General features: G+C 40.5%; 1 protein-coding gene across 1 annotated transcript in view; it reads left to right on the forward strand.

Moving 5' to 3' along the window:
* Positions 1-12153, forward strand: part of LOC120860993 (E3 ubiquitin-protein ligase TRIM36) — a 30908-nt gene extending 18755 nt beyond the window's left edge. The window contains exons 6-10 of the mRNA XM_040236701.1: positions 1163-1416; positions 1648-1772; positions 5184-5474; positions 8418-8715; positions 10309-12153. Coding sequence (XP_040092635.1) covers positions 1163-1416; positions 1648-1772; positions 5184-5474; positions 8418-8715; positions 10309-10660 — 1320 coding nt within the window. The 3' untranslated portion in view covers positions 10661-12153. The remainder of the gene's footprint in view (positions 1-1162; positions 1417-1647; positions 1773-5183; positions 5475-8417; positions 8716-10308) is intronic.
* The last annotated feature ends 13929 nt before the right edge of the window (positions 12154-26082 follow it).

The raw sequence follows: 26082 nt of genomic DNA on the forward strand, positions 1-26082 counted from the left end.
AGACTCTTCACAGGCTCCTGTAACCCCCTAACACGTGGCGCATGATCACCCAGGCCGTAGGTCTTCAGAGATTGTGTCTGTTGTCATTTTAAGTTTCTCTTTCCTAGTCTTCTCAGTCATCTGCCTTTGTTTTTTAAAGCGTGTTTTTGGCTGTGCTGGGTCTGGATTGCTGTGCAGACTTTGTTGAGCTGCGGCGGGCGGGGGCTCCTCTTGGGCGCAGTGTAGGGGGCCACCCATCGCAGGGGCTCCTCTCGTTGTGGAGCACAGGCTCTAGGGCGTGCAGGCTTCAGTACTTGTAGTGCACGAGCTTAGTTTCCCCACGGCATACGGACTCTTCCTAGACCAGGGATCAAACCGCATCCCCTGCAATGCCAGGGGGACTCTTAATCCACTGTACCACCAGGGAAGGCCTGCCTTTACTTCTGAGATAAGGAAATCCAGTGCTTATTTTTGAGTTTGTCACTCAGGAGCTTGAAAACTGAGGAATTCAGGCATTGAGTATTCATTTAGGCACTGACTCCTTGAGATCCTGGAGAAATTATTTAATGTTTTTTATACCTTTGACCTAAGCTGTATTTGTAGGGTTATCAGTAAGAGTCTTCTGTACTAGAAAATTTGTCTCTGTTCTCGGTGAAGATTGCCACACTGTCTTTTTATCTATAATTATACTTTGCTGGAAACAGTCTCCTCTTTACCTGTGTATAATGATATTTCTGAATTTGATGTGATATGTCACTGAAAAACTACCAGAATATCATCACCTTCTTTCTCTCCTCCCATCCCCCCTTTAAAAAATTGGCTGTTGGGATTAGAAAACAAGAGAAGTAAATCTGGAAAAAATTTCCTTTCATTATAAATGTTGGCCAGAAGCCACTGAGAAATGTACAGGGCACTTGTGCCATATATTGTCAGCTTTTAAGAATGTTCTTGAAGACTCTGTACTGTCGGCTGCTGCTATGAGTGCTTATGATTATGAAATCACAAACTATGTGTAAAAGTTGCTGATCATCCCTAATTAAGTGCATTTGATGTCAGTTATTGTTCTGACAGCTTCAAGGCGTCAGACAAAGTCTTCTTCCTTCCAGGATTTGGGTCTGTTGCGCAGAATGAAAAGACATTTGGATCTAGCAGATGAGCTAACGCTTTGCTTGTTTTACAATAGTGTAATGGAGAGCGGGCTAAAGAAGATGCCGTTACACATTTTGAAAAGCTCTTTGAAATTCTAGAAGAGAGGAAATCATCTGTTTTGAAGGCAATTGATGCTTCTAAGAAACTAAGATTAGACAAGTTTCAGACTCAAATGGAAGAGTACCAGGGCCTGCTGGAGAACCGTGGGCTCGTGGGGTACGCTCAGGAGGTGCTGAAGGAGACGGATCAGTCTTGTTTTGTCCAGACGGCAAAGCAGCTCCACGTCAGGTATTTCGATTTGAACTGACAGTCTTTGTAGCAGCGTCACTGAGCACAGCCCCGCGTCTCTGCTGCAGCTCCGATGGCTTCGGAATGCGCTGTTGTGCGCAGTGCCTCCTGCTTCACTCTTCACCGAGTGCTGAGTGAAGTTTCCTTTTGTTAATCTCATTGCAGATACTTAGTCTAATTTTCCTTTTTAAAGAATCATTTTTACATAAAACATTTTATATCTGTCTGTAGAATACAGAAAGCTACAGAGTCTTTGAAGAGCTTTAGACCTGCGGCTCAAACTTCTTTTGAAGACTATGTTGTTAACACATCTAAACAAACAGAACTTCTTGGAGAATTATCTTTTTTCTCAAGTGGTAAGTTTTAATATCAGCATGCCTTCGCTTTTTTGGTTGGAATTCCCACTGTGTAGACTACACATGCGCTTTCCTGGTGGCTCAGCGCTAGAGAATCCGCCTGCCAGTATAGGAGACGTGGGTTTGATCTCTGGGTCGGGAAGATCTCCTGGAGAAGGACATGGCAACCTACTCCAGTATTCTTGCCTGGGAAATCCCATGGACAGAGGAGCCTGGTGAGCTACAGTTCTAGGGGTTGCAACTGGTTGGACTTGACTTAGCGACTAAACAACAACAGAATCCACACAGATTCTCTTCAGCTTGACTTTATAAAGCAGCAGCTCAGTTGCCCAGACCTTCCTGTCCTAAAATTGTATGCCATTTATGTTTTTATAACCATGTTTTTATGCCCAAAAGCTAGGTTCTATTGGTTTGTATGTTTTTAAACGTCGTGTGAATGGCATCACACTGTATGTGTCTTTTTTGGTAAATTGCTTTTTTGAGAAATTAAGTTTAGGATAAATATTTGTTAATGTATGAAGTTCTGGTTTACAGCTGTATTTCAGCTTTAATATTCCATTATATAAATAACTTTCCTACGGAGCGACAGTCTGTTCCTGTTTTTTATCTATTGTAAAACAGCTCTATCAAACATCTGTCAGTGTTTCTCTGTGCCTGTGTATGAGTTTCCTTAGGGCAGAAGCCTGGAAATGGTATCTCCAGGTAAAGGTGACTCTAAGATGTTTAAGCGTTTACAGTGCTGTATGAGTTTGCTAGGGCTGCTGAAACGAAACACCACTGATTGGGTGGTTTAAACACCAGAAATGTGTTTTCTGACTCTGGAGCCTGGAAGGCTGAGATGAAGCTGCTGGGCAGCGTTGGTCTCTCCTGACGCCTCTCTCCTTGAAGAGCAGCTGGCCGCCTCTCCTTGTGTTTTCACACGGCCTTCCCTCTAGGCGTATCTGCATCCGGATTTCATCTTATAAGGACTCCAGTCATATTAGTCACGTTGGACTAGGTCCACCTTAATGACCTGATTTTAACTGTGGTACTTCTTTAAAAGCCCTCTCTCCAAATAAAGACACATTCTGAGGTAGTAATACTAGGGGCTAGAACCTTGACAGGTGAATTTCAGTCCCTGATGTTTGCTTGTGTTTGTGTTCCGCTGCTCACCAATAGGGAGGTAGTCCGTTCCTTTTTCTTCTCACCTTGTTCATCTCCTTCAGATTTCTCTTCATGGTGAACAATTACAATCTTTGGGAAAGTATCTGTGTGTGTCCTTAGTTGCTCCGTTGTGTCCGACTGTTTGCAACCCCATGGACTGTAGCCCACCAGGCTCCTCTGTCCTTGGGGATTCTCCAGGCAAGGATACTGGAGTGGGTTGCCACACCCTCCTCCAGGGGACTTCCCAACCCAGGTCTCCCGCATTGCAGGCGGATTCTTTACCGTCTGAGCCACCAGGGAAGCCCAAGAATACTGGAGTGGGTATTCCTTCTCCAGGGGACCTTCCTGACCCAGGAACCAAACCTGGGTCTCTTGCATTGCAGGCAGATTCTTTACCAGCTAAGCTACAAGGGAACCCCTTGGAAAAGTATAAGCTTAATTACTGTGTAGATACAGATGTGTAGATTTGTATTTAGTCAAAGGAAATATGTCTTGTTAAAAAGTTAAATACTGAAAGATTATTACTATGACCATCTTTCTCTTCCAGTCAGCGCCTGAATCTCCTTTTGACTATATACTTTTCTTATCTATTCTCTTTTTCCAAAATGTATACTTGAATTGCTTTTACATGTATGTTATTCTTTGTTTACTTAGGAGTTACAAGGTCCTTCCTCCTCTGGGTCGGCAGAGGTTGGGGGGGGGGTCCCAAAATTGTCTTTGGAAAGAGGAGATTGAGGCTGGGTAATCTCAGGCTCTGCCAGTACATAACAAAGAACCAGTAAAACCTGTGGGTCAGGATGTAAAGTGGTCACTCGTCTTCTGCCTGCTGGGTGCTCTCCTCACTGTTCCTGCATGACCATTTTTTTAGTAAACTGGTTTAAAAAAAGAAAAGAAAAGAAAGAGGTATAGGGTGAGGCATACCAGTCATGATAGTTGTTTTTAACTTTAAAATGTAGTCTGGATGACTTTTTAGATCCCTTGGCTGCACAGAGACATACAGACATACTTACGCTGTCTGTTGCTTGCACACAGCTGGAGGATAACGGAGACGTCTGCTTTTCACTCCGCGTGTTTCTCTGTGATTTGGTATAAGTGTGTGTGTTTATGTGCGCATATGCACTTACAACCCTTACAGCTTATTTTTACCATATGACCAAAGCGGTTAAGCTGTTTGGAATTTATTCTATGGAAAAGATTATGAATACACACAAATATTTAGCTGTGAAATTTTGATCATTGTATTTTTAGTGAAAAATTAGAAACATGTTTCTGAAAATAGTTAAGTGTTGCTACAGTGGAATACCACTGGGAGAAAAATACTGGCAGGAGCTATACAAAATTATTGTAGTGATAATCTTTGAGTTACTTAATTTGTGTGTGTGTGTGTTATGTAGTTTCTGATTTTCTTACAAAAATATGTATCTTGTTAATGCCAAGAAAAAGTCATTTTAAATTGCTTTGCAATTCTGAGAAAGATAATATGAAAGGAAATTATATAATATTTTGACATTTATTATTATACTAACCAAACTTAGATTTTAAAACACTTACTAAAATAACTTAAAAGAGGACAGAAATTAGAAATTTCACCTCCAGGGTTGTTATTTCCGTAGATGGGCACTGAAGGGTATATGGTTAAAAATTTTGATTTATGACATTTTAGAATTAATAAGGAAAGCTAAAATTGTTTTACTAAAATGTCTTATTTTTCATTCTTCTTTCCCCTTTCAGTTTTAAACATAAATATACACTTTAAAAATCTCTCTTTTTTTCTTTCAAAATTTTATTGTGACAAAACTTATCCTGAGATCCACCTTCTTAAATTTTTGGTATAGAATGTGGTTTTGTTGTCTATAGTCACAGGGTGTACAGCAGATGTCTAGAGCTTATTCCTCTTGCTTAACTGAAACTTTATGCCTGCCTATTAATAAGTACACATTTCTCCCTGCCCCCCAGCCCCTGGTAACCACCATCCCACCCTTTGATTTCGTGAATCTGGCTATTGTAGACCCCTCACATAAGTGGACTCATGACCTCGGCATTGGTCTTTCTGTGTCCTGTTCGCTTCATTGAGCCTGTCCTCAGAGTCCGTCCATGTTGTATTTGCAGGAATTATTCTTTTACTTATACACCTTATTCTAAATATAGAAAGTTCTTGGACAACAGAGAAATCCTTTAGTTTTTGTCAATAAATCATTTTTACTGAGGAAAAAATAAAGGTTCTGAAATAATAGTTTAATGTTGTTTTCTGTTTTATAATTCTTTCAGGTGTAGATGTGCCAGAGATCAGTGAGGAACAGAGCAAAGTTTATAACAACGCTTTGATAAATTGGCACCATCCAGAAAAGGATAAAGCTGATAGCTATGTCCTTGAATATCGCAAGATTAATCGAGATGAAGAAATGTTGCCTTGGAATGAGATAGAAGTTTGTGGCACAAGTAAAGTTATTTCCGATCTTGAGAGTAATTGTAACTATGCTTTCAGAGTAAGAGCCTACAAGGGCTCCATCTGCAGTCCTTGCAGCAGAGAACTGATTCTTCATACTCCTCCAGCTCCAGGTAGTTTGAATACTGGGGATAAGAAAAGCGTACAGTTGGAAGAGACCATGATAAAACACCTGCTGATGTGTCTGTGCAGACCTACATTAAAGCCACCTCTCATTTGTGAAAGATTCTAGAAAAGTAGATTCTATATCCAGCTAGGATTTAGAAATAGAATGAATACTTGAATTTCACCATGCAGGCTGAGACTAGGATTAGACTTCTAACTGATGACAGATGCAGAATAACATGACATTTGAATGTTTAGGGTTATTAATTTAGAGTTAAAATAATGTAAATGCTACCTTACAAATTTTAAGTAGTATAATTCTATTTTTTTGATCAGTTTATAGAGATCTCTATTAGCATAGGATCTGGGTAGATATTTTAGACATTTATTGGTATAATAACATGAAGTATAATTTTAGTTAACCTAATTCTGACTTGGCTGGCTTTTCTAACCCAGTGATTACCAGCCCATGGGGATGGAAGGCACGTATTAAAGCCACATGGATAGCCCTCCTTCCCCTTCCCCCACACGGAGAGCTCCTTCTACCCAGCACTGCCTCTCCTTTCCAACCACCGGTACTACTTAAACAAGGCCTGTACATTTTTATAAAATGAGAATGACTTACAGGTTAGTTGATGTTCGCTGACAGTGTTTCCATGGAAAAGTGACGTATAGAAGCAAAGTTATGCTCATGCTGGTGAACGGGTAATCATTTTGCCCTTAGACGTTCCTTCACTTGGCTGTCAGACCCCATTGCTCCTGTTCATTTTTTGTGGCTTATGTACTCAAATTTTGTGCACTCTGCCCTTCCTTGCCGCTTTGTCCAGGTGTGCTATGCACTGTTTTTCATGTATATTGTAGCTAATTAAGAAAAAAAAAACAACCAAATGTATAAGGTTGGCTAAAATTATTTTTCTTGAATTTTAATAATATCCAAAAGAGAGTTTTAGGGTGCATTTACAAGTATTAAGTAAACATTTTATGGTTTATGCAGTTTCCACTTTGTTTTCTAGTCTGACTGAAAGCGAAAGGAAAAATAAGCCTGAAAGTAGCTGCTGTTTTCAGCGAAGTGGAGGGGGTGGGGGAGGGGAAACATTGAAGACTGTCTTCCTTTTCTCCGGGAGAAGCCATATGAATAGGGTGACCATCTAAATTTATTTTGCAAACTGGGAGACATTTGAGATTGAAAGCAAGCGTGAATTGTCATCCCAGGACAGTAGGCATTACCGGGAAGACTGGTCAGATCTCATTCATGGAAAATGGTTTTAGCTTGTTAGCAACATGGCAACCCACTCCAGTTTCCTTGCCTGGAGAATCCCCATGGACAGAGGAGCCTGGCGGACTACTACAGTCCATGGGGTCGCAAAGAGTCAGACATGATTGAATGTTAAAATTTGTCATTTTAGCTATTTTTAACTGGATGCATCAGTGGCATTAAGTACATTCTGTGCACCCATCATTATATTCTCTGGAACTTTTTCATTTTTCCAAATCAATACTGTATCCATTACATAATAACCCCTCCATCCACCCTTCCTCCAGAGCCTGGCAACCTCTGTTCTGCCTCTGTCTCTATGAATCTGCCTATTCTAAGTACCTCGTGTGTGAATGGATTTGCACAGCCGCTCAGATAGCTCTGAGAAACTGCTCCAAAGAGGCAGAGGGGAAGGTCAATACATGTGTGATTTTGGTGAAGGGAGGAGAGTCCTTGCAATCAAGCACATTTTTTTTTTCTTCAGAAGGTTTCTGCTAGTCACAAGGAGCAGTCGTCACCATGAAGGATTTTAGTGCTTTTTTAGATAGGAGGCGATAACAAGAACTGGGCTCATAAAACAGGCTCCTGAAAATAGAGGGGTCCTGCAGTCCACCCTCCCCGCCTGCCTCCCCGCACAGAGGGCCTCATTTCTGCTCTCCACCCTGAACTCGCGTCAGGGGTGTTGAAAACCAGCAGCTGCAGCAGCACATGATTTAATCCTTGCAGAGATGGATGGCAAGTGCCGGTGGCAAGTGCCAATTTGAAGTTGACACCACATTTTCTTTGTGCATTCATCTGTTGACGGGCATTTGGGATGTTTCCACTTGCTGGGCTAGCCGCCAATGAATGTTAGGCTTAATAGGTTTAAGTTGATAGGCTTAGGAGAGTAGTGTTGTCTCCATTCTGCAGTTGAGGAAATTAAAGTTTCGGTTAAGCTCCAGTTAAATGTTTGAGCTAGGAATTCAAACTCAGGTGTCTCTGAACCCAAAGCCTGTGCCTTTTTTTTTTTAAAGCAAAACACTGTTTTTCGTGTCTGCCGTCTTGATTGGTAAGGAGAAGACCTTATTAAAATTGTTAATATTTTCTGTATTTATAAAATTTGGGCTTCCCTAGTCGCTTGGTTGAGAAAGAATCTGCCTGCAAAGCAGGAGACCTGGGTTTGATCCCCAGGTCAGGAAGATCCCCTGAAGAAGGAAATGGCAACCTACTCCAGTATTCTTGCCTGGAGAATCCCATGGACAGAGGAGCAGGAAAGGCTACAGTCCATGGAATTGCCAAGAGTCGGACACGACTGTGACTAACTTAAAGATAAAATTTGGAATAAATTTTAAGAAAACATGCAGATATTTTTGAAAATATACAACTCCTTATTTTAGGGATAAAAGAAGAACAGGTTCAGTAGTATAAGGGTGTTCAGGTGTTTAGGTTTGCTGTATCTATTCCAAGGAGCTACAGTCATAAATTTCTCCTACACTGAAAATGTTTCTTCCACTTTGAAATTTCTGAAAATTTTCAGGTATAGAGAATTACTGGAAATCATTTCTAAGTTGGGGTTTTGATTTGTGAGTAGGGTAAAATAATATTCTTCCTCCTATCTCTTTTTAGTAATTTCTGTCTGAAAACCTGTTAAATTTAACCATAGAGTGTAGAAATGCTCATAGATAATTTGCAGGCTAATTTTAAGTCCTGTTTGCAGTTTTCAGCTTCCTCTTTGATGAAAAATGCGGCTATAATAATGAACACCTCCTGCTGAACTTGAAGAGAGACCGTGTGGAGAGCAGAGCTGGATTTAACCTCCTGCTTGCTGCGGAGCGGATCCAAGTGGGTTATTACACCAGCTTAGACTACATCATTGGAGATGTTGGGATTACTAAAGGGAAGCACTTTTGGGCCTTCCGTGTGGAGCCGTATTCGTACCTGGTGAAAGCGGGCGTCGCTTCCAGTGACAAACTGCAAGAATGGCTCCGGTCTCCCCGGGACGCAGTTAGTCCAAGGTAGATTCTTTTATTGATCTAGATCTTGATAATTCTTTAATTCTGTAAAATGTAAATATCCTGGTTTAGCAAGGCAAGCCTGAAAGTGGACTTGGATATACTTTCTGCATTTAGAGTATTTATTAGTATTTAGAGTATGCCTTTCTTAGATTCAGATGTTTTGGCTGTGCTTATGTGGCTGGCTAAGAAAAGATGTCACGTTATCTTGTATCACACAGTGACTAATGGGCTTCAGCAGTTAAGTTCTAATGCTGTGAGGAAATAAGTCTTTTTTGGGTACACCTCTTGATTATGGTATAGTTTCACAATTTAGAATACTCAAAGGCTTTCATATCAGTTGTCTTAATTATAAATAAAATTGCATAAATAATGTTTTTTATTTATTTTAGTTGCTCAGTCGTGTCCAACTCTTTGCAACCCCATGGGCTGTAGCCCTCCAGCCTCCTTATTCCATGGGATTCTCCAGGCAAGAATACTGGAGTTGGTTGCCATTCCCTTTGCCTCTAAATGCCATATTTCACAGTTGGTGCTAAATGGATACAATTTCTTTAAACTGTCCTATAAGTACTTTAAACATTTGGTCACGGTCAACGTGTTCCCATGGCAAAGAATTTCAGTTTCTTGAGAGTGACTATTTAATGTTCTGTACAGTTTAGTTTTGTTACATGATGTAATGTGAACGCGTCCAGACAGATAATTTCTGATCCACTTACGTCTGCAGAAATCCCAGAGTAACAATCTGAGTGACAGGAAAAACTTGTTGTCCTAAAATGAGAAATTGAAATAACAGCGGAAATTGAAATACGGAAATAGTTACGTAAACATAGTGGCATGTCTACTTGGTAAATTATTAACAATGTTAAAAAGCTTATGAGAAATACTAGAAGTGAAAAGACCTGATTGAAATGGTTGATGTACTATGCTCGCAAATGTACTAATATGAGAAGCACACTGCCTAGGGAAAAAAATGGAAGGAACTTTGTATCAGAATTTTCTTTAAGGTGTTACTGTTTTATAATCAAAGGAGATTAAAACTGTTCATGATACTTGCTTGCATCATAGAGCCATGTAGAAAATCCCAACCAGGAAACAACAGTTCTTAGCAGGCGAATGAAACATGCTTTTTTCTCCTGCTTTATTTTGTAGTGCCCATTTATTTTACATAGTCTGATAAAGTCTTTGGATTAGGGGATCTGTGTTGGTTACTGTTTTCTTCTATATGATTTTATGCTATAAATATTCAATATTTGTCAAGTCCCTTCCATTTCATCCCCCTCCCGCTTTATTTTTGATAGGCCAAAATTACTAATTATTTTTAACTTCTCATCTGTTTGTTTATATATATAGGTAAAAATGGATGATACTTTATGACAGAATTTGGATCTGAGTCTGTGGTGTAATTCTAAGTGACATTATGTAGTCCTTATGTTTCTAACAGATTATGGTTTAACAGAAAGGTTTTGATGTAAAAGCAGTTACAGTTGGTTTTAATCTAACTCAGTGTCTATTATCTGGTGAAAATGTTCTGAAGCGACTTGCAGGCCTTTGGATGATGATGCAGATAGATTCTGCTTTGTCTGTGCTGTGTTTTAGGTACGAGCAGGACAGCGGGCACGACAGCGGCAGTGAGGACGCCTGTGTTGACTCTTCGCAGCCCTTTACGCTGGTTACGATAGGTATGAAGAAGGTCTTTATTCCCAAGTCACCTACTTCTAACGAACCCGAAAATAGAGTCCTTCCCATGCCAACAAGCATAGGCGTTTTCCTCGACTGTGATAAAGGCAAAGTGGCTTTCTATGACATGGATCACATGAAATGCCTCTATGAACGCCAGGTGGACTGCTCCCATACGATGTATCCTGCGTTTGCCTTGATGGGCAGTGGAGGAGTCCAGCTCGAAGAATCCATCTCAGCAAAGTACCTGGAATACCAAGAGAACATGTAGTCTACGCATTTGGTGTGGTTTAGGATGGAGAATGTGAGCAGAATACTGCCTCGGTGTTAGCCTTCGTACTTAATTACATATCATCTAGGTGTTGTGTCACCACACTTATTTTTTGTGTATGTTTCTTCTTCAAACACAGAAAACCTAAGCAGCCTTTCTGCCTTTCACAAATGCTGGGAAGAGACGTTCTTTCCTGGTTAACACTGAGATGGGTGACTGGACTTTCTTTTTTATGCACAGGAAATCTAATTTATTTGTATCAGCTTGTGTTGCTGATACTTAGACATTCCTTGTTTTGGGCTGGGGGGAAGGGATCCAAAAGTATTTATTACTCTTCTTTTGGGTTTGTTTTTTCATTTTTGTATCATGTTTATGTCCTCAGAGAAGATATTTTTTAAATACCTTATGGATAGGAAGTAGTACTAAGCATGGTGTTGTGCATTTGTTTTTAATAGGAAAACAAAGGTGTAGATAGGTAAAATGAAAAAGGCCATAGAAATAGTAGTATATTTAAATGGAAAATTATGTATTTAAGAATATATTGCCTAGAAAATGAATACTACTGTTTGCTCTTTTCTGAGATCACAAACTATAAGGACATTTTAAAGAGTTTTCTTGGCTGGTAATGCCCGTACTTGCATGTGTAAGAAATATGGTTTATTGTAGGAAACACAGAATTCTTGGCTAACACATGAAGCTTTTCTTTTTTTTTCTTCAATTTTTTTTTTAGTTACTCTGTGAGCATATTTATTTTTCATAAATACTAGTGACAGTAATGATGCCATTCTTTTGCTTTTTGTGTTTTGTAATTTTCATTTTGGGACACAAATATTACATATCAGATTGTCCTGGTTTATGTTTACATGTTTGAAAACTTCACAATATATTTTCAGTGTCATTAAATATATTATAAAATGTGAAGTAACTATCTGGTCAGTTGTATGGCATTTTCTATGGCTCATTGGTAATAAGCATTTATTATATAAGGAAATAAAAGTATAGATTTGTTTAGAAATAATAAATGAAATCATAATGACTGTATATACCCTTCTTAAAAGTTGAAAGTTCTTCGAAGAATTAGATTTTATCTAAATTTTATCCTCATTTTTGAAGGATACTCTTTTTTGGGTGGTTTTATTTAAACTGGTTAGTTTTTTTAAAGTTAGAGTATTCAGAAACTAGACTGTTAAGTATATTTAGCGTTAATCATTTCAGAATTCTTTTGATACATTTTAATTGACTAACCAAAACTCTTAGCTCTGGCTTTTTTGTTGTTGTTATGTACATATATTAATGGAAATCTGTTATTCAGGTTGGTGGCACTAAATTCGTACCTTTTCCCCCAGACCCAAGAAGGAAATAATCATGGAGAGTTTCAGTGTTGAGTAAGCTTTGTTCCTTTCCCACCTGTGAATAGCACTTTATGACATAGGCTGAACTAAACAAATATGCAGTGTTACGTGGATCATTGTGCAATAAAGCTGCTAAGGTCACATATATGGTGATGTCTAAGTCTCAAGCCTGTGAAGCGCATATCTTGTAGACATTTTAAATATAAAGCTTTAATAGAGTAGGAAAGCCGCTTAAAACATTGTATGCTGCTGCTGCTAAGCTGCTTCAGTTGTGTCCGACTCTGGGTGACCCCACAGACAGCAGCCCACCAGGCTCCCCCGTCCCTGGGATTCTCTAGGCAAGAATGCTGGAGTTGGTTGCCATTTCCTTCTCCAATGCATGAAAGTGAAAAGTCAAAGTGAAGTCGCTCAGTCGTGTCCGCCTCTTAGTGACCCCATGGACTGCAGCCCACCAGGCTCCTCCGCCCATGGGATTTTCCAGGCAAGAGTACTGGAGTGGGGTGCCGTTGCCATAGTTGCATATAAATTGTTCTCTTGAACTTCTTTCATTTTTAATAAAAATTAAAAGTAAGTCAAATGTCATTATTGAAGTTTGCATTCCAGGAGTTCTCAGTATGTTTATATGGAAAATAGAAGCAGTGTATGAAAAGATGTTTGACTGAATATATTAACCTAGAGGTAAAGTTCTATTTAAAATTATTTGGGGCATTTGCTAGCTTTAATTCTTGTGGAAGGAAGGGATCATTAGAAAAGCTTAACATCAACAGGGACTCTTGAATAATGCAGAATGAGGGGGGACACTGTATGCAGTTGAAAATCCCAGTATAACTTTATGATTGGCCTTTTGCATCCTCGGTTCTACATTTAAGGACCCAGCCGACCAGGGATTGTATAGTACCATAAAATGTGTTCATTATAAGTGGACCCATGCAGTTTAAACCTGTGTTGTTGAAGAATCAACTGTCTAAACTGATCAGTTTGTCTAATATTTCTTTTTAAAAAGTTATCTATTGTTTCTGACTGCTCTGGTTCTTCAGGGTGGCACGTGGGCTCTTCTCCTGACGAGGCTCATGGGCCCTGGAGCACACAGGCTTCGGTAGCCTTGCCACGTGGGCTTAAGGCCCCTGGCGTGTGGGGTCTCAGTTCCCCGACCTGGAAGCAAACCCGAGTCCCCGGCACTGGAAGGCACTTTCTTAACCACTGAACCACCAGAGAAGTCCCATCATATTTCTTCTTTGATCTGTAGTAGGTCAGATATTTTTCAGATGAGTAGCCCCTCCGTTCACATTTATACTCTTGGGTTATGAGGCTCTGGTAGTTAAGTCTGAATTGCAATGAATTGTTACTCATGGTTGATTGGTCTTAATTTTAAAATAAATAAGAATATATTCACAAATATCCTTATAATAGTGTGTAATAACTTCATTCTCATCTTCACAATTGCTTTCTTGAAAGTAGTAGAAATCAGACTACTTCTGGGGTATTGAACACCCTCTGAACCTGTTACTCTTCTAATAGCCCCTGTCATCTGATAGCCCCTGAGAATGCACACTGTGTGGGAATAGAATCAATCATTGGATTGCTACAGGAAGCAGTTGTGAACTAGCGTTGTGGGTAGGAATACTCTTAAGAAATGATGTTCCACCAGACAGATTTGCATTTATTTCAAATAAGTTTTACCTGCTTATGGGAATAATATCATATAAGAATTGGAGGGTGTCTTGGGACTTGAATTAAACTTGAAGGACTTTTTTTTCCAAGTTTGACTTGGAACTATGTCATTTCACAGAAGTCTTGGACTTCTGCTCTTGTGTAATGAGTAAAAAGTGAACGAGACAGTCTGGTTAGGTTCCTGCCTTTAGGAGCTTACTTTCTAGGAAGGAGAGATGATAAAAATGAAAGGGACCCAAGGGGGTGCTGGAGGTGGGAGCTAATACTCGAGTTGTGGTCAGGGAAGCCCCTCTGAGGAGGGTGATAGGAGTCTGACACTTGATCTCCAGGAGCTGGTCGGTGTACCGAAGGGCTGAGTGCTGAGCATGTTAGGTATAGTGAACATGAAGTGCAAAGAGGCTTTGAGATAATAGAGTTCTGGCTGGTAATAGAATTGCCCTAGCTGGTTCAGTTGAAAAGAAGTTCTAATAGGAGAGTTGCTTAGAGATACGGGCAGGCTTTAGTCGTGAGATGGCTGGCATGAACTAGCCACCGCTTAAAGCTATTACCGCATCTAGAGCAAGGAGGACAAGGGGAAACAGTGTTACTAGATCCCAGGGAGAGGGAGGACGGGGGGAGGACGGGGTGGGGAGGGGGAGGGTTGCCATGGAGGCAGCTGTCGCCACGGGTGGGTGCCAGGCGGGGAGGGAAGGAAGACATACCGTCCTCCGGATCTGCTGGGCTGCCTACTGACCAGGCCCGCTGGCCGCCGCCAGCGCCCTCTGGAGATGCTCACCGCCGGAGTCTTCCTGGGGCAGAGGTGGGGTGATGGGTCTGTGGTGGTTGTGGTGGGGGTGGTGTAGCGGGAGAGCAACGGGCAGAGCAGGAAGGAGTTCATTGTCTTCGAAGGAGAAGAGGGGAAACTATAGGCCACTGTGCTGGCTGCTTAAGTGAGGGCATTTATAATCTGAAATGTAAACGAAAGGAGGCATTTTGATTCCTAAAGACTTAGACAGCTAACGTACTTTCCCCTTTTAGCTTCCTGGTACTTCTCTTTGCTGCCTGTTCTTTACTGAGATCTGAGTCTAATGATGCTTTTTTTTCCCTGAGTTTGCTGTCTCTTGTCTTAAATACCTTTGAATAGGGAAGAATAGTTAAGTGTGATGGTTAAGAAAAAAATGTTTCCTTGAAGTTCTGGGCTAGACTGGTGCCTGCACATAGAAGTAAGTTTGTAACATACTGTCAAAATAAAATTGAAATGTGCCGTAAGTGAATTTTAGACTATAGACTACCCGTGGATACTAAAAATATTTTTAATAAATTATTTCCCTTTTTTTAAAGGTGCATTTATTTATCTTATCTGAACACAATGGTTTATTAGGTTTTCAAATGCCCTATTGCATGTTTTTAGAAGACCTAAAAAAGTTCCTTGGCTTTGTTTATGTTGGGATGTGGTTCAGTTGAGTTTGAATCTGCTCACTGGCCAGATTCTATGACTGTTTCCGAAGACCTGCTTGCTTTTCTTCCAAGTCTTGGTCTCATTAAAAGACTATAAATCTTTTAAGTGCAGAGGTAATGTCCTTTGGAATAGTGTACCTGTCATGTGATACTAAAACTGTTGGAGCAACACTGATTTTCTTTTCTTGGTAGAGTGGTGAGTACTCTTAGCTGCTGTAGAAATGTTTTCTCTCTCTTAAGTAATATCTATATGTCTCCAAAATAATAAGTGCAGGGTGTATAGTTATTTTAAATAATAGTAAAAAATGCTTAACAAAACCCAGAAACCTCCCGAACCCCCACCTGTACCCCTTCTAGCTCCCTAGAGTCAGTGGCATTGACTCTTATTTGTTTCTTCTGTATTTATAGTAATGTTTGTTTTCTAATATGAGAGATTCCTTACTTCCCAACATCCTGTAATACTGAATGAAGGTTTTAGCTCTCTAAGTAAACATTGCTCCATACTCAGCTAGGTAGGTCTGCTACGTCTGCCTTTCTTGTACAACTTCTAGTTTCTCTCTTGGAATTAATAATTTCCTATTTTGTTGACTGAATCTTCTTTTGCTGTCTGTCTAGCTAAATTGTCCTACCTCTTTCAAAGATTTGTAACATGCCTCTAATATGGCAATTCCAGAGGTCAAACATATTTCTATGTTTTTATTTTTCCTGAGGAATCTGCTAGAGCTCTGTCCCCCTGCTCCAATGTGGACTGCTTGGTTCCTGGGCCTGTTATGAATACATAGCTCTTTTGGGGCTTCCCTTTGCCTTTATGCTAGGAATAACCCATCCTTCTAAGTTGAACCCCATTTCCTGGATCCCATATTTTTCTTGTAATTGATTTATGCCCTCATTTTATAAGTAAGTAGAAGTATCTTGAGAGATGGTTCAAGGAAGGTAGAATTTTTGGAAATCTTGCTTTCTAAAATTTCTTTATTCTAACCTACCACTTAACTATTTGAAATAATTCTCCTGTGTTTCAAGGAACTTGTATCTGGTGAGTAGATTCAGTATTTGATAAAATTGGGGCATTTTAAGACACTGTATGACACCTTAATTTGTTTTACCTATTTGAAATCTTTGTACCCAAATGCTCCCTCCATTTTTAAGCACATCTGACTTAAGTGGAAATATTTGTATTACAAAAGTTATTTTGCTGGTAAAATTTCTTGGGTTATCAGTTCTGCCCATAACTTTGACATGTAAGCATTTGAATTCCTTCTTGGAAAGTCCCTAATACTGAGCAACTTTCATTTTCACTTAATATACCCTAAAACTGTTGAGTGACAGAGAACATTTAAAAATATTGTGAAGGTTAGTACATCATGGTATCTAAAGGGTGATATGTCTAAGAGCAGTTTATAGGTATGGAGGAAAGGGGAGGACTCCATGAGCAAATAAGTTTGGCTGATACTCCATAAATTTAAGTTAGATACTTGATGTGTTTTTGACTGCAGGAATTTTCACAGCGTTTACTGCTTGTTGATTTGGCTCAGTCTCACAGAGAATTCTGTGGATCACATGGACACAGTAGCAGTGGTTATTGTGAATTTTTGGCTTGGACTTATATCTGAGATTTGTCATTTAATAACTGTATGATCTTAGACAAGTTCATAACCTGTAAGCTTTATCTTATCTAAGATAGTTCTAGTGCCATGTACTGAGACTTGATAATGTACATGAAGTACTTAACACAGTGTCTTGTATACAGTAAGTACTTATATCTATATGGTGGCTTCACGTACACATTCTGCTTTTAAATAGCACTTCTGAAATAGTATTTAACTTTATAAAATATCTTTTACAAATGATAGAAATATATGCGAATACAGAATTGTACTAAGGAAGTCTTAGAGTTTTCAGCTGCTATTATTTGCTTATAAAGTTCAAAACCAAACTGGAGAGGTACAGTGGTCCCCCCTATCCACATGGAATGTGTTCCAAGCCCCTCTGGATGCCTAAAGCTGCAGATAGTGTTGAACCCTATATATATATTTTTTCCTGTACATACATACCTACTGTAAAGTTTAATTTATAAATTAGTCATAGTAGGAGAATAACAACAAACAACAATAAAATATAACATTTGCAACACTGAGTGTACTTAGTCGCTCAGTTGTATCCAAACTCTTTGTGACCCCCCTGGACTGAGTCCTGCCAGGCTCCTCGGGATTATCCAGGCAAAGAATGCTGGGAGTGGGTAGCCACTCCCTTCTCTAGGGGGTCTTCACAACCCAGGGATTGAACCCAGGTCTCCTGAACGGCAGGTGGATTCTTCACCATCTAAGCCACCAGGGAAGCCCCTTTGTAACACTAACCTGTAATAAAAGTTACCTGAATGTGGTCTCTCACTGTATCTTATTTGCCTGTGCTCATCTTTCTTGTGAGATGTTAAAATGCCTACATGATGAGATGAAGTAATGTGATTGATGGAGGCATTGTGAATAACGCTAGGCTGCTGTTGATCTCCTGATTCTGGATGTCTGATGTGGACAGTGTTGGTGGTCAAGGGTTCTGGGCAGGGGGCAGCCAGACAGCATGAGTACATCCCTGTTACTCAAAGCAGCACACAGTTTAAAACTCATGAATTGTTTCTGTCTGGAATTTTCCATTTAATATTTTTGAACTCTGGTTAGCTGTGGGTAACTGAAAAAGCAAAACTGTGGCTGAGTGGGGGACTATTGTTTATGAATAATTAACTTGAATAATTCAGCCAGTAAGATAATTCAGTTTTCTGTGAGATCAAGGTAATATGGTCCATGTGTTTCTTTGCTTGTTACTTAACGGGCGAGAGAACGTAAAAACACAAAGGAAGAGGGCTGGTAGCCTGTGTTGCCGCTTCAGGGTCTCAGATAAACTGAGTTCACCCTGCATCTTTCAGTGTCTCCTGGAACCTTGTGAGGATCATGTTAATTAAAACGAAGCATGCACAGGGCTTCCCAGATGGCACCAGTGGTAAAGAACTTATCTGCCCATGTTAAGAACTGTGGGTTTGATCCCTGGGTGGGGAAGATCCCCTGGGGGAGGGCACAGCAACCCACTCCAGTACTCTTGCCTGGAGAATCCCTTGTAGAGAGGAGCCTGGTGGGCTGCAGTCCCTGGGGTTGCAAAGAGTCGGACACAACTGAAGCGATTTAGCACAGGACAGCACGCGTGTACTGCGGGGCAGTGCTTCACCAGTGTTAACGTGCCTGTGGGTCACCTGGGGGCCTCATTAAAATGCAGATTTTGATTTGGGAAGGCTGAGCGGGAGCTTAAGAGTCTGCATTGCTAGCTGGCTCCAGGTGAAGCTAGCTTCTACAGACTGCAGTGTGAATAGCCGGATGTGGAGAGCAGGACACGATTAAGCGACTAAGCAGAGCCCAGCCCAGCCCAGCAAGCAGGATGGCTCCTCTCTGCGAGTATGGCTGGGGAGCCCCAGGATAGAAGAAACTATAAAACATAAGGCAGTCTCAGTGCAGCTGGACTGGGAATTATCGTCTGAGTTCGGCTTCATGAGATTTACAGGTAAATCTTTTATGTGTTAAAGAAGCTTTTGTTATGCCCAAGTCGCGAAATCTCCCAATGACCACCAGGGAGCCAATATCCGATGCAAAAGCAAGAGAGTTTTTATTAGCAAGCTCGAGCTGGGGCTCCCACCGAGGAGGAGCCCCGGGTTTTGGGTTACATAGCTTATATAGGGAGTGTTCATGAAAAAAAGAATTTCTAGGCAGGGGGACGTCTGATTGGTTACTTTCTTTCGAAGGGTTGTGTGTTGGTTTTTGATTGGTCCCTATTGTCTAGGTTGACCACAAGTTCCTGAACGTTAAGTCAGGAGATTCTGGTCTGGGGTCCGATTGGCTCGTGGGTGGTGGGGGTGAGGTCAGGGGATTTCCAAAGGCTCTTTTCCCAGAACCTTACAAAATGGAGTTTTTCTGTTAACAAAATGGAGTAGCTTAGATTCTTCACTTTGAATCGACTCCACACTTGGGCAAATATTAAATTGAAATTTCCAAGCTACTGAGCTTTACGGTATTAAGAGTGAGTTTGGGCTTCCCAGATTAAGTCCATGGGTTACAGAACCCATCCATTTAAAACAAACCAGCTGAACTCAACTTGCGTCTTCGAGAATGTATCTTGTGTAAAATTGCTTGATCCTAAACTAAGATCATGGCATCTGGTCACCCATCAGTTCATGGCAAATAGATGGGGAAACAGTGGAAACAGTGGCTGACTTTATTTCTCTGGGCTCCAAAATCACTGTGGATGGTGATTGCAGCCATGAAATTAAAAGACGCTTACTCCTTACACCTCCTCTTGGCAGAGAACTTGAATTCTGGTTCTGGTCTGGTCTGATTTCTGGTAGGGCCGAGTTCCAGTCCTCCCTTCTCTGGAGGCCCAGGGAAAAGTCCCATAACACCTGGGTATCTGTAGGTGGCAGGAGACATCTGTAAGGCCACCTCTTTTGCCCTACACTCCCGCCTCCTCCCCCTTCTTTCATACTGGCTTCCTTTCCTCCCTTGAAATCTTTGATGTTAGTACTTGGATCTGAAGTTCTGTGTCTCTATAGGAGGTTTTCTGAGAGACTATATTCTTGTATTTAAGGGCTTCCCTAGTGGTGCAGAGGTTAAAGCGCCTGCCTGCAATGTGGGAGACCTGGGTTCGATCCCTGGGTTGGGAAGATCCCCTGGAGAAGGAAATGGCAACCCACTCCAGTATTCTTGACTGGAGAATCCCATGGACAGAGGAGCTTGGTGGGCTACAGTCCACGGGTCGCAGAGTCAGACACGACTGAGCGAATTCACTGTTACTTTCTCCTTGGAAGGAAAGTTATGACCAACCTAGACAGCATATTAAAAAGCAGAGACATTACTTTGCCAAAAAGGTCCATCTAGTCAAGGCTATGGTTTTTCCAGTAGTCATGTATGGATGTGAGAGTTGGACCATAAAGAAAGCTGAGTGCCGAAGAATTGATGTTTTTGAACTGTGGTATTGGAGAAGACTCTTGAGAGTCCCTTGGACTGCAAGGAGATCCAACCAGTCTATTCTAAAGGAGATCAGTCCTGGGTGTTCATTGGAGGGACTGATGCTGAAGCTGAAACTCCAATACTTTGGCCACCTGATGCAGAGAACTGACTCATTTGAAAAGACCCTGATGCTGGGAGGAGAAGGGGACGACAGAGGATGAGATGGTTGGATGGTATCACTGACTTGATGGACAGGGGTTTGGATAGACTCCTAGAGTTGATGATGGACAGGGAAGCCTGGCGTGCTGCAGTTCATGGGGTCTCAAAGAGTTGGACATGACTGAGCGACTGAACTGAACCTTTGGTCCTTGGTAATACTAGAGTGAGGTAACTGCAAAATACATCCACAATTAGCTAAAAGATTTGTTAGAAATTTGTTATCATTGATTGACTGCTGTATTCTTGGAACTGTGGTTACAACTATGTATATATATATGTATATATGCTTACGACTATACATAGACCTTATTTTAATTCTCATAACTTTCGTAAGAGTGTTTTGTTTTACCTATTTTACAAGTAACCCCCCTAATGTCTCAATGCTAGTTGGTGGCAGAGGGGGATTTGAACTCAAACCTTACTACAAAATCTAAATATTGAACCGTTATCTAACTTTCTTGTTAAACTCACTTAAATGTTGAGGAATGTTTGTAAATAAAATGATGACAGTAATTGAAAAAAATAAATTCTGCCATTAACTCTTAGAAAAGTTTTAAATGACTCTATAGCATTTAATTGTTGGATCTTGTTGAGGTCCTTTAGTGGACCGGAACCTGGTGGTCTGGAGTCGACCGATAAGAAAGTAAAGGAGAGAGAAAGAGGCTGATATATTCCTTGGTTTACACAGAAAGCCAGTAAAGCCCCTGCACAGGGCTTGCTCTGTTCACGAAGGCCTCAGGCACCCTCTCGATGGGGTGAAGGTGCAGAGCGCCTTCTGGAGAGGGTCTTAGAAGCCCGGGCAGGAAAGTGAACTCAGCCTCTGAGCTCCAGGGGATCAGCCTGAAAAAGAGAGAGGGGGAGAGAAAGAGAGAAAGAAAGACACAGGGACCAGAGCTCTGATGGAGCAAAGGTGTTTTAATCAACATGGTGTGGGCATATATACTGTTTTACAAGGTAGTTATTCTCAGCAAAGATAAAGATTAAAATTCCAGACTTACAAAACGTAGGCGATCCATATTAAAGAGAGAGAGAGAGTTGTAGACAATCACTCTTACTGTATGGTTCACAAGAAGGAAGAGGGTACTTATCACCGTATTGAAAAACTAATGAAGGAAATGCCTGGATTCCTCAACCCCCGGGAGAGGCTTGCCTCTCCTCTTAATTCCTGAGTATTCAGGAATTAATAAGGAACAGAGAATTCCTGACAGATCCAAAACAGCACACAGGAAGCCTCCTGTTAAATGCTTCCTGACAGTTTTACCTATTTTACAAGTAACCCCCCTAATGTCTCAATGCTAGTTGGTGGCAGAGGGGAATTTGAACTCAAACTTTACTACAAAATCTAAATATTGAACCGTTATCTAACTTTCTTGTTAAACTCACTTAAATGTTGAGGAATGTTTGTAAATAAAATGATGACAATAATTGAAAAAAATAAATTCTGCCATCAACTCTTAGAAAAGTTTTAAATGACTCTATAGCATTTAATTGTTGGATCGTTAGATTTTCTAGTCTTTGCTCTTGTTCATGTTGCTTTGAAGAATGTCCTTGGTACAAGGGTTTCAAAGTGACGACTCCATGAGGAATGTACCTGTATATATATATTTTCCTCATCTGTAATGGAAAAAATGCCTATCTTGTAAAGAAACAAAACTTGAATTTGAACATTTTTCTGCTTTGGGGCAGGGCATATATTTTGCATTTTAGGGTCACATATAACCTTTGTAACTTGCCCTGCCTCTGAAAGCCTTTCAGTTTTTCAAGGCTCATATAAAGTTTTGAAGAGATGTTGTTGTCATCTTGGAAGATGAGAAATAATCAGTCTTTTCAGTATTTTTAGTAGACTCAGCCTTTATGTGTTTTTGAAAGAAACCATGCCTAAGTTGGTGTTAACACAAATGGTTTGATAATTCTGCTGATAAGAAATCATGTTCATAGGCAATTTGCAGTTTCATCGATTCTAAAATGGTTGGAGTTACTAGATTCCAGCTGAGGAAAAGCTCATTATCTGCAAAGTGTAGAGATGTGTGTACTTTGGTGACAGTTCTCAAATCTGTGTTTATTCATTATTTGCTTTGTCTACAATACCCCATGCCTTTTCCCTTTACCCTGAAATAGGGGTTGCTTCAGAAAAGAATTTAACCTCTGTGTAGTCTTGGTTGAGTTCTTTGAGATAATTTCGCTAACTCCTCCGAAGCTCTTTTTGTTTCCTCAGTTTTAACTCAACCGTCTGCTACAACCACTTCCCTACAGTTTTTCACCTGTCCACAGTCCATTTAGTTAGTAAATTACTATGTATGTATGTACTTAGTAAAATTACTTTATACTTCAAAGGGTCATTTGTGAAACTAGAAAAGCTTCCGGTCTGTATTAACTTTATTCTGTCTATATGTTAGCATTCCACTGATGTACAGTTTAATTTAGGGACAACTGAAATGACAAAGGCATTGATTAAAACAGATCACATTGAAGATAGTCAAAAATATTTTGATGGTGGAGATAAATGTTACAATTACTTGAATCAGTTTTGTTGGTTCCTAATCTCATAATGTAATTGACTCACCTGGACTTATGGCTTTTAATAGTCTTGAATTACGTTGACCCATGAGTTTGAATTTTTTCCCCCAGTTGATCAGTTTCCTAAGGATATTTCCAAGTCTTTCCCATCCAGGCTCCCTGTGAATAGGGACATGAGCAGTTAGGTGGCTTTAGATGGGAATCTAGACATCTGAGAAATCTGTCCTTGTATTAATAGAAGACAGCAGCAGCCACAAAACGCAGACTGAAGGATAGCTTCCTACAGGTGCTGTGAAAAGATAACTCAAGTTAGGCTGCCTCTCCTGGGCTCCTGTCCTGAAAGATCGGATTGCAAGTTAGTTAATTCGAAGAGATTAGATCTCTTATAAACAATTAAGTCTTTGGAGGAAAAACAGAGAATCTGGATCATGGCGTTTTTCTGCTGCTGACATTCTGGGAGAGAATCTCAAGTCATTTTGGACCATCTGTGTTTGCTCTGGGTGTTTAGGACTTTGTAATTCCACACTCTGAATTGATTAACACTGGAAGCAGAGTGGGGCCCTGACTCACACATCATCTTAATCCCTTAGGTGCTCTCATCTTTGCACCTGGCTTCAGTCCTGGTTCCATAGTTTATTACCTCCAGCCTGTATCTCTCCTCTATTTCCCAGACCATTTATATAACTGCCTACTTGCCATGGACAAGTCAGGTGTCTCAAGAGTCCCTCAGAACTAAAACTAAGCTGCAGTTTCCCAGGGCTGTTGACCCTTGCTCTCCCCAACCAAGCAATTTATTTTAAAGGAGAGCTACTAAGGTTTTTTTTTTTTTTTTTTTAAGATAGAATAGTGAGTCAGATAATTTAGATAGAGGGTCCTTTGGGGATCTTAACTGCTCACAAAGTGCACCAGAAAATCACATCAGCAGTTCACCGTCCCTCCTCGGAAAGCCTAATAGATGGTGTAGAATAATGGTTTCTGTGGTAAATTCTCACCTCCCCAACTCCTGTCAGTGTGACGCAAGTTCTGGCTCAATTGCTTTCCTGTTCTTTAGCAACAACATCCTCATTTGGCATGCTTACTGGATCCACTGCCTAGGGATTGTGGTGCCATGTAAAGAATTTCATGGTGAGGTCGTGTGTTGTTTAATCGCTCAGTCATGTCCGCCTCTTTTGCAACCCCATGGACGGTAGCCTGCTAGGTTCTTCTGTCCATTGAATTCTCCAGGGAAGAATACTAGAGTGGGTTGCCATTTCCTTCTCCAGAAGATCTTCTCAACCCAGGGATTGAACCCACGTCTCCTGTACTGGCAGGTGGATTCTTTACCACTGAGCTACGAGGGAAGCCCGTGGAGAAAGGTAGACAAGTTCAAATCTTAGGTCCACTACTTTTTATGGAATAGCCTTTGCACAGTTTCACAACTTCTCAAAACTACTATAACAGTAGTTATAAAATGAAAAACCCCCACATCATAGAATTTGTTGAGTATTAGATGAAATAAGTATGCCTGGTGTAGAAACACTCAATGAATATGAATTTCCTCCTGCTTTCACAAACTGGGAGCAAATGTCACAAGGTCCCTGTTTCTCTCTAATTCTCCCACACAGTAAAATATACTTGTTGGCTTCCTTCAATAACATGAGCATCTCTCTCGGTAGACTGAGGAAGTGAAATTCTTTCTTCTGTTTTCCTTTTTTTTTTTTTTTGTTCTCCTGTAAAGTGTCCTATTAATAGAGTATGTTCAAAGAAAAACAGTTTCTTTCCTGGTAATTTAACAATTTTATTTTTTAAGCTAAACCAATATCTTGAATCAGATGATAAAGAGTTGTTTTTAGATTGTTGTTTTGCTTCTATTAACAATTACCTTGAAATTAGCTTTTGAGGTGACTTCCTCCTGTAGCTTTCTTGACATAGTGTCTGGCTTATTCAGTTCAGTCGCTCAGTCGTATCCGACTCTTTGCGACCCCATGAACTGCAGCACGCCAGGCCTCTTTGTCCATCACCAACTCCCGGAGTTCACTCAGATTCACGTCCATCGAGTCCGTGATGCCATCCAGCCATCTCATCCTCGGTCATCCCCTTCTCCTCCTGCCCCCAATCCCTCCCAGCATCAAAGTCTTTTCCAATGAGTCAACTCTTCCCATAAGGTGGCCAAAGTACTGGAGTTTCAGCTTTAGCATCATGCCTTACAAAGAAATCCCAGGACTGATCTCCTTCAGAATGGACTGCTTGGATCTCCTTGCAGTCCAAGGGACTCTGAAGAGTCTTCTCCAACACCACAGTTCAAAAGCATCAATTCTTCGGCGCTCAGCCTTCTTCACAGTCCAACTCTCAAATCCATATATGACCACTGGAAAAACCATAGCCTTGACTAGATGGACCTTTGTTGGCAAAGTAATAGTAGATGCTAAACAAATTCTAGACCTGATTAGCTGGTGGTACAACTGTCATTGTCTCAACAATAACACCTAGGGACCTCCCTGGTGGTCCAATGGTCAAGCCTCCACACTTCCACTGCATGGGATGTGGGTTCAATCCGTGACTGGGGAACTAAGATTATGTATGTCTTGTGACATGACCAAAAAATAAACACTTAAAAAAAGACCGATAATATTTAAATTATGATAACAATCTGTAGAGTTGCAGTATCAGACATATGCTCAAAATCAGGTTTGCTCATGTATTTCACTGTCAGTGAGCAGACTAGGCACTTCGGAAAACAGGAAATCCAAAAGACCAACGCATGTTTAGAGATGCAAAACAAGATGACATCGAGACATCACTAACACCTCTGATTGTCTGACAAGTACTTGTAAAATTGTGCATTTTACAGGAACTCAGACATGGCTAGTGAGATGGTAGATAGGTGGAACCCTTTTTGGATAGTAGTTTTATTTTCTAGTAAATTTGAGGGTTTGCCTATCTTAATTGCCTAGCAAGTCTCCTTGTAGATGTATGTCCTAGAGATTTCATTCTCCTATCCATCTGGATACATACAGGAGAAAACTCAAGAGCCTCAAAATGGATGCAAACCAGATTGTCCATCCATAATGGAATGAAGAAATATGAAATATTTGTGTGTGGGATACTGTGTAGCACAATGAAATGTTATCTATTGCTAACATAATGAAGTGAATATCACAGTGTTGTACAGAAGAAATAGGGTGCTATATGTCTGCATGATATTTATATCAAGTTCACAAATTTGCTAGAATGTAAGCTCGGTGAGGGGAAGGATCTTACTATT

This window comes from Oryx dammah, unplaced genomic scaffold (assembly GCF_014754425.2).
Source record: "Oryx dammah isolate SB20612 unplaced genomic scaffold, SCBI_Odam_1.1 HiC_scaffold_11210, whole genome shotgun sequence".
Lineage (NCBI taxonomy): Eukaryota > Metazoa > Chordata > Mammalia > Artiodactyla > Bovidae > Oryx > Oryx dammah.